The following is a 10,659-nucleotide window of genomic DNA, read 5'->3' as shown; positions in this document are numbered from 1 at the left end:
CACTGAGGGATCACGTGTGTTTTAAGGAGATGAGTACATGTGCCACCTTGACAGGAGATCCAGTCTGTGGCTGTTGTGATGTGTTGCCTGGGCTAGGATACCCATCATTTACCAGAACCCCTCTCTTGTGAGTGTCAGGTTAAGGTGGGCTCAGGGGAGATGCTCTGGAGTACTTCCAGGCAAGAATAGGTGCACCCGTTCTTATCATTGATGACACTGCTGCTGATCTGCTTCTGATCTGCTGACTCACTTCCCTAGTGGGAGGTGGCTATGGGCCTGCAGTTACTCTACCTTTCCCTGGATCCTGCCGTAGATGCTCTGATTTCTGGGCCAGGAGGGTATGTTTAGACTCATTAAGCAGGGCCTCAGGGTGTGCAAGAGAACCCTGTCCCCAAGTCCAGAAGGCACCTGGGTTTCAGTCTGCCTTGTGGGATTACCTGGCATGTCTGTGGGTTCCAGCCTGACCTTGATCCATCATCTCATTTTTCTTTTTAGCTGCACCCACTGCCTGTGGACGTTCCCAGGAGGGATCAAATCTGCTCCACTCCAATAACCAGAGCCACTGCGCTGACAATGCCTATTACTTAACCCTCTGAGCCACAAGGGAACTGTCTCACTGCACTTAATATCCATCTTTCCTGACTGGCTGCTTGCCCCATGGACTGCAAGTTCCAGCATCAGACACAAAGCTGACAGCCTTACACAGACCTGCTTAACCTGTTTTCACAGTCAAGTAAGGACACCTTTCTGCGCAAACCATTAAATGTGCATATATATATATATAAATCTTTCAGTGGTTCAGCTTCTCTGGTTAAGCCCTGACTGATATATGAAATAATCTGAAAGATTACATTGATATTATATATAAAATTTAGAGTATGCATGAAAAGCACATGCATATTATGTACACTTATAAAAGAACATGAGTATATACATGTGTGTCTACATAATTCTTCCTTAGTGAGGAGAGACTCTGTTTAGAAGTTTGGCTCTACATATTTTGGAACATCAGAGTGAACAGTGAACAGAGAAAACATATACACGAACAGATATATGAAGTTCTACAATTTAAAGAACAATTATTTCAACAATTAGAGCTGTTGAATAATTAGTAATGGAAGAAAAATTTAAACCTTCTTTCAAAAATAAAGTCCTACTGTATAGCACAGGGAACTATATTCTATATCTGGTGATAAACTATAATAAAAATTAAGAAAAAGAATCTGAATCACTTTGCTATACAGGAGAAATAACACAACATTCTACATCAACTATAAGGCATGAAAATTAGAAGAATTACTTTCTAGATCAAAAGATGCTTCTGTCAGGTTGGATGAACCCCAGTATTTCCAATAGCACTTTGGTCCCCACTTCCTCTTTCCCCAGGGGCAGAGAAAGGAGAGATGGGGCAGAGGAATCAGACCTCCTCTCTGGCTGACTTCATCCTGGAAGGGCTCTTTGATGACTCCCCGGCCCACGCTTTCCTCTTCTCCTTGACCATGGTGGTCTTCCTGATTGCGGTGAGTGGCAACACCCTCACCATCCTCCTCATCTGTGCCGACCCCCGGCTTCACACCCCCATGTACGTCCTGCTCAGCCAGCTCTCCCTCATGGATCTGATGCATGTCTCCACCACCATCCCCAAGATGGCCATCAACTACCTCTCTGGCACCAAGTCCATCTCCTTTGTGGGCTGTGCCACTCAGTACTTCCTCTTTTTGTCTCTGGGTTGTGCTGAGTGTATTCTCCTAACTTTCATGTCCTATGACCGCTATGTGGCCATCTGTCACCCACTGCGTTATGCTGTTCTCATGAACAGAAAGGTGGGACAGATGATGGCTGTTATGTCTTGGTTGGGAGCATCAGTAAACTCTCTCATTCACACAGTGATCTTGATGCACTTCCCTTTCTGTGGGCACCGGAACATCCACCACTTCTACTGTGAGTTTCCAGCAGTTGTGCAGTTGGTATGTGGAGACATCACTGTGTATGAAATCGCCGTGTACATCAGTGACATCGTCCTGCTCCTTCTCCCCATCGTCCTGATTTCTGCATCCTACATCTTCATCCTCCGCAGTGTCATTCGCATGCACTCAGCTGGGAGTAAGAGGAATGCCTTTGCCACCTGTAGTTCTCACCTCACTGTGGTTTCCCTCTGGTTTGGCGCCTGCATCTTCTCCTACATGAGGCCCAGGTCCCAGCGCACCCCATTGCAAGATAAAGTGGGTTCCGTGTTCTACACTATCATTACTCCCACCCTGAATCCTCTAATCTACACTCTCCGAAATAAAGATATAGCTAAGGCTCTGAAGAGGGTGCTGGGGAGAGAGATGATCACTCAAAACCCAAAAGTGCGGTTGCCCTGAGTGTGCGACAAATGGTTAAAGCTCCTTAAATTGTCGTCAGTAAATTTTAAAGATTTTTCAAGGGACCAATCCCTGAGGACTGCTGCAAAAGTTAAATGTTTAACAGACATTTCCAGTATTCAATCTTGGTCTCAGGGGTATTGAGAGCATAGAGTACTACAACACCATAGAGAACTACCTTAGTTCATTTGAGCTGCCCTAACAAAAATACCATAGAATGGGATGGCTTAAACACCAAACACTCAGTTCTCACAGTTCTGGAGACTAAGACGAAGGTCAAGTCATGAATGTTCTTGACACTCTCTAGTTTCTTTTGGATCTCATTTTGAAAGTGACCTTGTCCAAACATGGCTCCTTAAGTTCCTATTTAAAGCAGTATCTTCATTCTCTGTCCCCTGTTTGTACTTTGTGAACCTCATCTGCATGATTTGCATAATATGTTATATTATAGTCCACTTACTGTTGCCTGTATTAGAATGACAGTTTCAAGAGGGCAAGGGCTCTGCTATGTTTACTATTTCTCACTCAAGCTGGGAACCAACATGACATGACATAATTGCGCACTATTTACTGCATGGATTAATAAGGGAAAATGGCCAAGACTCCTTGCTAACTCAATTGACATGAATGATATTCAATTGAGGGGAAACTGATTATATAAATAAACATTACAACAGATCCCTTAGTAAGAGTCATTTTCTACGATAGCCATGTATTACTCCCCTGTGATCTCACGGATCTGACATCTCAGTGAACTGTCCTGGAGTCTAATGGGCTGAGGGATGCCAAAGTGATGGACAGATTTCTATTCCTATTTCTTGCTTCTTCTAGCTGTTAAACGCTTTGTTCAGCTTAGTGACCATCTTCAGAGGAGTAACACAATGTTTGGGAGCAAGGTTATGCTTTCTTTGACAGGCAGGTATTTTCCCTTTGAGAAAGAGCCTTTTGGCATCCTCAAGATGATGAGCTAAGATGGGCTGTTCATCATGAGCTGGGGCCATATTCACCACTAGCCCTCACGTTGTATTTGCCTTGTAACACAGCACAATCAAGGAGAATTGATTTTTACAGAAACGACGCCTGGCTTGTTTTGGAAGGCGTAAGGGTGTTGAATAAACAGCTAGGTCTCCATCCCAGTTAGCAAGAGTTGGTCTTAGAGTTCCTGTTGTGACTCATTGGAAATGAATCTGACTCGTGTCCATGAGGGTACAGGTTCTATCCCTGGCCTCGCTCAGTGGGTTAAGGATCTGGCATTGCCATGAGCTGTGGTGTAGGTCACAGCCAAGTCTCAGATCTGGCATTGCTGTGTCTGTGGCATAGGCCACTGCCTACAGCTCCAATTCAAACCCTAGCCTGGGAACCTCCATGTTCTGGGAGTGCAGCCCTAAAGGGACACACACACACAAAGAGTTGGTCTTTACTCTGCTACCTCTCTCTCTAGTCAGACAAATATGGCCTTGTCAGGAATGCTATTAAGTTATTATAGAATGAAACAGCCTAACCTAAGTGGATGGGTGGCTATTCATGTATTATTTGCCAAAAATAAAAGAGGACAGTGTTATATCCCCCTGCCCTCTTGAGAAGAGATATAACTCTACATAACTGTAATCATTTTGATATATTCTAGATATTAATCTCCTATCCTTTTTTTTCTTTCTTTCTTTGGATGACTTGAGGCATATGGGTTTCCCCAGCCAGGGATCAGATCCAAGCCACTCTTTCACCTATGCCTCAGCTGTGCAAAGCCAGATCCTTTAACCCACTGTACTGGACAGGCATGGAACCTCTCAACCTGCATGCTAGTGCTGCAGAGACACCACTGATCCCACTCTACCACAACAGGAACTAGTATTAACCCCTTCTTTGACACAGGGATTACAAATATTTTCTGTCATTCCATAGGTTGCCTTTCACTCTGTTGATTCTGTCATTTAATAAAGGCAAGTTTTACAATTCTGCTACATTCTCATTTATGTAGTTTTAGTTTAGTTGTCTGTGGTTTAGGTGTCATAGCCAAGAAATCTTTGTGAATGCACTGCCATGAGGTTCCCCCTAGATTTTCTTCTAAGAGTTTTATAGTTTGAGCTCTTACATTAGGTTCTTGGTACATTTTTAGTTAAATGTTGTATATTGTGTAAGGTGAGGTTTCAACTTCATTCCACTTTCCATAGAAATCAAATGGAATAACAGAAATAATTTATCTAAGGAAGTGGAAGATTTGCACACTGAAAACTACAAAACTGCTGAAATAAATTAAAGGGATCTAAATGAATGGAAAGATACCCTGTTTTCATAGATTAGAAGACTTAATATTGCTAAGATCACCTTCTTACCACAATGATCTCCGAGTCAAGGCAATCACTATCTAAATCTCAACAGCATTTTTTTCAGAAATAGAAAAACCTACCCTAATATTCACATGGAATCGAGGGACCTACGTAGCCAATACAATTCTGGAAAAGGCTAAAACTGGAAGACTCACACGTCCTTATTTTGAAACTTACTACAAAATTATAGTAGTCAAAACAGTATGACACTTCCATAAATATGGATGGATAGAACCATGGAATAGGATAGAGACCCCCAAAAAATAACCTCACAGGTGTGGCCAGATAATTAGCATCAAGGACACCAAGATCATTAAATGGGAAATGGACAGTTTTGTCACTAAATTGTGCTGAGGAAACCAGATAGCCACATGGAAAAGAAATGTAAGTCCCTTTCCTTACCTCACACAAACGATTAAGTGAAAAATGTGTCAAAATCCTAAATGTAACAGGTAAAACTATAAAACTCTTAGGAGAAAACACAGGAAAAAGCTTCACGATAAGAGATTAATATCCAGAATATATAAAGAATGAATAGAATTCAAAGACAATGAAAAAAAATTAAATTGTTCCCAATTAAAAATGGGCATAGGACTTGCAAAGACATTTTCCCAAACAAGTTATACAAATGGCTTACAAGCACATGAAAAGATGCTCAATCTCATTTATCCCTTGGGATGTGATTTAAGAAAAACCATCTCCTTTTGGATTAATGCATTGAAAGTAAGATCTGAAACCAAATATGTGGTATAAGCTCCTGGACATCAGTCTGGACAATATTTTTTGAGTATGACACCAAAAGCAAAAGCAACAAAAGCAAACATAAACAAGTGGGACTGCATAAAACTAAAAAGCAGAAGCCTTTCATATCAGGATAAGCCATCAAAAAGTCAACAACCTGGAGCATGAGAGAAATATTTGCAAATCATGTATCTGATATGGGTTTAATATCAAAAATACATTAGAAGATCACACAATAGCAAAAGAACAATAAGACTTAGAACTGGACAGTGGAACTGAATAGACTTTTTTTTTCCAAAGAAGACACCCACATGGCCATGAGGAATAGGAAAACGTGCTTAACATTACTAATCATCAGGGAAATACAACTCAAAACCACAAAGATACATCACCTCGCATCTCGGAGAATGGCCCTTATCAAGGAGAAAACAGGGAGTTCCACTGTGGCCCAGGATCCACGAGGATGTGGGTTTGACCCATGGACTCGCTCAGTGGGTTAAGTATCCAGTATTGCCTTGAGCTGTGGTGAAGCTCATAGACGTGGCTCAGATCCCATGTTGCTGTAGTTGTGGAGTAGGCCGGGAGCTGTAGCTCTGATTTGATCCCTAGCCTGGGAACTTCCATATGCCACAGGTGCCACCCTAAAAAGAAAAAAAAAAGTTGAAAAGAAAGAAAGAAAAGAGAACACAGTAAGTGCTGGGGAGGAGGTGGAGAAAAGGGAACCCTTGTGCGTTCTTGGTGGGAGTGTACACTGGTAAAGCTACTACTGAAAAGAGTCTGCTTATTCCTCAATAATTGCAAATAGACCTACAATGTGATCTAGCAATTCCAGTTCTCTGTATATATTCAAGGGAGTGAAATCACTACCTTGAAAATGTGTCTTCCCCCCATCATGTTTACTGCAGTATTATTTATAACATCCAAGACAGGGAAAACAAGTGTCTATTTATGGATGAGTGGATAAATAAAATGTGATATATATATACATATATATATATATGTATATATATATATATATTCACACACACTCATATATAAATGGAATATTATTTAACAATAAAAAATAGGATTTCGTGCCATTTGTGACAAGATGGAAGAAACTTGAGGGCATAATGCTAAGTGAAATGAGTCAGACAAACACAAATACTTTCTGATATCACTTATATGTGGAACCAAAAAAAACCTCTCGAATTTTATTTGTGTATTTATTTGGGCTGCACCTGTAGCATGTGTAAGAACTTGTGTCACAGCAGGGACCGAAGCCGCTGCTGTGAAAAGGCTGGATCCTTAACCTGCTGTGCCATAAGAGAATTCCAAAAACTCTCAACTTGCAGAAACAGAGAACAGATTAGTGACGCCAGGGTTGGTGCTCAGGGTAGAAGAAGTAGGTGAAGGTGATCAAGATTAAAACCTCCAGTTGTAAGGTAAATGGGTTTGAAGGATTTAATGTATGGCATGGTGACTATAGTTAATCATGTAGAATTGTGTATTTGAAAGCTGCCAAGACAAAGGACTTTAGAAGTTCTTATAACAAGAAAAATATTCTAACTCTGTGAGGTGAATTAACTAAACTTAGTGTGGCAATCATTTTGAAACACACACATAGCAAATCACTATGCTGTGCACCTGGAGGAATATAACGTTCTATGTCATTTATAACTATTAAAATAAGAAAATTAAGTCTCACTCTTTAATAAGAAAAAACAAACATCTGTTAACACAATCAGCTGCCACCACAAGCTTATTGAGATGACTATTCTTTAAAAAGCAGAGATTAGTAAGTGTTGGGAGAGATGCACAGACACTGCACTACTTGTGCACTCTTGGTGGGAATGTAAACTGGTACAGCCATCAGAGCAAACGTTTTGGTGGTACCCCAAAAAATGAATAATAGAATTACCTCGTGATCCAGAAATTGCACTTCTGGGTATATGCCCCAGAGAATTAAAAGCAGCATTTCCAAGAGGTATTTGCACACCTTTGTTCATAGAAGTGTAATTCACAACAGCCTAGAAGTGGAAGCAACTCAAGTGCTTCTTGATCAATGAATGGATAAATAAAACGTGGTACATACACAAACAAAGGAATATGATTAAGCCTGAAAAAGGAAGAAAATTCTGACATATGCTACACATGGATGAACCTTAAGGAAATTATTTTAAGTGAAATAAAGTCTTCATCAAAAGACACATTCTACTTTCTTTCTCACAGAGAAAGAAAGTAGAATTGTGGAGCCAGGGGGTGGGGAGTTGTCCCATTCTTATAGACTTTTATTTTGAGAAGATCAAAAGGGTTCTGGAATTTGGTTGCACCATCATATGAATGTACTTACTATGGAACTGTGCACTTAAATATGGTTAAGATGGTAAATTTTGTATTATGTATATTTTATCACAATATAAAACATTTATGACAATCTTAACGGGTGGAATACAGGACACTCCTCATTAATGAGATATTTATTTCAATTAAAAAAAGATATAATCGAAAACCACCAACATACATTTTACTGAAAAAAAGAGATACTAGAAACATTTCCATCAAATCCAAGGACACAAAGCTCACAGTTCCTTTCTTTTTTCTTTTCTTTTCTTTTTTTTTTTTTTTTTTTTTTGCCATTTCTTAGGCTGCTCTCACGGCATATGGAGGTTCCCAGGCTAGGGGTCGAATCAGAGCTGTAGCCACCAGCCTACACCAGAGCCACAGCAACGTGGGATCTGAGCCGTGTCTGCAACCTACACCACAGCTCACTGCAACACCGGATCCTAAACCCACTGAGCAAGGCCAGGGATCGAACCTACAACCTCATGGTTCCTAGTCGGACTCATTAACCACTGAGCCATGATGGGAACTCCCTCACAGTTCCTACTACTAGTAAGCATTGTGTTAAAGACTTCCATTAATACAATTGTATAGAAAAAATTATCTGGAGGAGAAAGAAACCTGATATTATTTGCACACCTTAGAATTCAAAACAATGAACTTAGAACTAATAGGAGAAAACCAGTAAGCTCAAAAAAAACAAGAAACAATACACTACTTAACAACCCAAATAACCATTTAGAAAACATAACCAAAATTTAACCAATAAAAAGAGAAAGCTAAGATAGATCACCTGAATTTCAGAGTGGAAAACTTTATTGCAAAGAGGTCAGCCCTTCTTCAAATTAATCTTTGAAATAAAAATTATTCCAAACCAAATGTTTTACTGTGCATTATGGAACTTGCCAAGACCATTCAGACAGTCAAGTCAAAGAGAAAATTGTTAAGAATAAACAGAAAATAACTGTAAAACTGCAATACCAGACAATGTTACCAGCTGTCAAAACATATTATGAAAACTAGGAAGTGAGAAGAAGAGAGTATTCATTCAGGGAAAGAATCAATGAAAGAAGAGTGAGTACAGAACAGAGATTTATGTCCAGGGAAGTAGTTTACCAAAACTGGGGCTTTACAAATCAAGGGGAAAATAATGCCAGAATGGCTAGGTAACCACATAAAGGTGCATGGAGGCAACTCCTCAACGTTTTGTATAAATTTTCAAACTTTATAATTGTCTTAGGAAATAAACACAAACAAAATCTATCTTAGAATATTTCTTTTTCTCCAGAGTTGGTTTTGCCCCTTAGTCTTGTCAGGGTGTCCCTCTCTGACTTGAGGAGAATATGATAGCACTTGGGGGCAAAGATGCACCCCAGTAACCCAGCACTGGAAGCCAAGAAGCAAAAGACCTCCACTGTCACTGTGACCTTCCCCTTGGTGCCATTGTACACAGGGAGGAATGTGATCCAGACACTACAGAACACCAGCATGCTGGATGTCAGCCACCTGGCTTCAGTGAAATTGTTGGGCAGGTTCCTGGCCAGGAAAGCCAAGGCGAAGCTCAAGAGGGCCAAGGAAACCCAGTATCCTAAGGAAAGATATAACATCATGGCAGAGCCCTTGTTGCACATGACAATCAGGGGGGCAGGTTCTGAATGTGCATATATGTCCATGAAAGGGGGAGAGGTCCCCAACCAGACTGCACAGAAAGTCCCTTGAATCAAGAAGCAGATGGCAGTGAGGGCACTGGGGCCCCTGAGAGCAACCACTGCCACATCATGCTCCCTGGGGTTGTGACCTTGAAAGCCAGGACCACAGTGATGGTTTTAGCCAAAGTGGTGGAAACGGCCATGGTGAAGATGACCCCAAAGGGCATTTGCTGGAGGAGGCAGGTGGCAGTGTTGGGACGGCCAAGGAAGAGGAAGGAGCAGAGGCAGCACAGGATGAGGGAGATGAGCAGGATGTAGCTGAGAGCCTGGTTATTAGCTTTGACTATGGGGGTGTCCCTGTGCTTCACAAAGACCCCAAGAGCCCCAGCTGTGAGCACAGGCAGACCAAGGGCTGTGCAGGCCAGGACCATCCCCAGAGGATCTCCACAGGCCAGGAAGGTCACCACCTTTGACAGGCAATGGTCTTGGTCACTATTAGGGTACTGATCCTCTGCACACCTCACACATTGCTTCATATCTGGCAAGAGAAGTGACGTGCCATTACCGTGGGTTCAGTGATTCTCATGAGCTCTTCACATACTCACATTTACTCAGAAGACTCTAATTCAGCAGCAAAAAAAAAGGAACAAGACAGAGAGAAAAATTCCAAGTTCATGTTGTCTACTTTTTCTTGGTATATTAAAGATCATAGAGCTTTGTTAATCCTCATATGCCACAGAACAAGTTTTTTTCTTTGAAACTGGGAATTCTTTTGTGGCTCATCTGGGTGAGAATCTGGCGTTGTTAGTGCAGTGGCTTGGGTCACTGCTGTGGTCCTGGTTTGATCCCTAGCCCAGTAATGTCCATATGCCACAGGTGTGAGCACAACAAAAAGGTAATTACATACAACTATTTCACTTAAATATGAGCAGAGTAGGACATCCTCTGGGTTCATTCACTCAAAAGCAACCATCTACTGACCACCGCCTGTGACCAAGCTGGTATCCCAGTTTTTGTAGATCTAGAGAGGACCAAGGCACACCCTCACTAAGAAGCTTCCCATTGACAGTATTTCTGCTATATCCACACCACTGCAAACCTCTGTCCTAGGCATCATCAATTTCACTATTCTCGTTCATATTTGGGAAACAGAATTGTTACTTTAAGGGAATATCTTCCTAATGAGGTTCTGTGCCTTCTGCCTTGAATCCCTGTCATCTTTCATTTATTCAGTCACAGCTATGAATGTTGCTA

General features: G+C 41.3%; 2 protein-coding genes across 2 annotated transcripts; one reads left to right on the top strand and one right to left on the bottom strand.

Moving 5' to 3' along the window:
* The first annotated feature begins 1,365 nt into the window (after positions 1–1,365).
* On the top strand, positions 1,366–2,366 carry LOC102166003 (olfactory receptor 2AE1-like). Its single transcript, XM_005661895.2, has one exon. It carries the CDS (start codon positions 1,404–1,406, stop codon positions 2,364–2,366), a length of 963 nt encoding a protein of 320 aa, XP_005661952.1. The 5' UTR covers positions 1,366–1,403.
* A 6,655-nt stretch (positions 2,367–9,021) lies between these two features.
* LOC102165881 (vomeronasal type-2 receptor 116-like) lies at positions 9,022–10,104 on the bottom strand. The gene is given in 2 exon segments (XM_013995405.2): positions 9,022–9,509; positions 9,512–10,104. Coding segments are annotated over 2 exon segments (918 nt in total). The 5' UTR covers positions 9,942–10,104.
* Positions 10,105–10,659: the final 555 nt, after the last annotated feature.

The sequence above is a fragment of the Sus scrofa genome, unplaced genomic scaffold (assembly GCF_000003025.6).
Source record: "Sus scrofa isolate TJ Tabasco breed Duroc unplaced genomic scaffold, Sscrofa11.1 Contig1202, whole genome shotgun sequence".
Classification (NCBI taxonomy): Eukaryota; Metazoa; Chordata; class Mammalia; order Artiodactyla; family Suidae; genus Sus; species Sus scrofa.
Note: the sequence above shows the minus strand (reverse complement) of the source record. Positions and strands in the feature narration are given on the sequence as shown.

Coding starts and splice junctions, on each gene's coding strand:
- LOC102166003 (XM_005661895.2), top strand. CDS start 1,404: ATGGGGCAGAGGAATCAGACCTCCTCTCTGGCTGACTTCATCCTGGAA.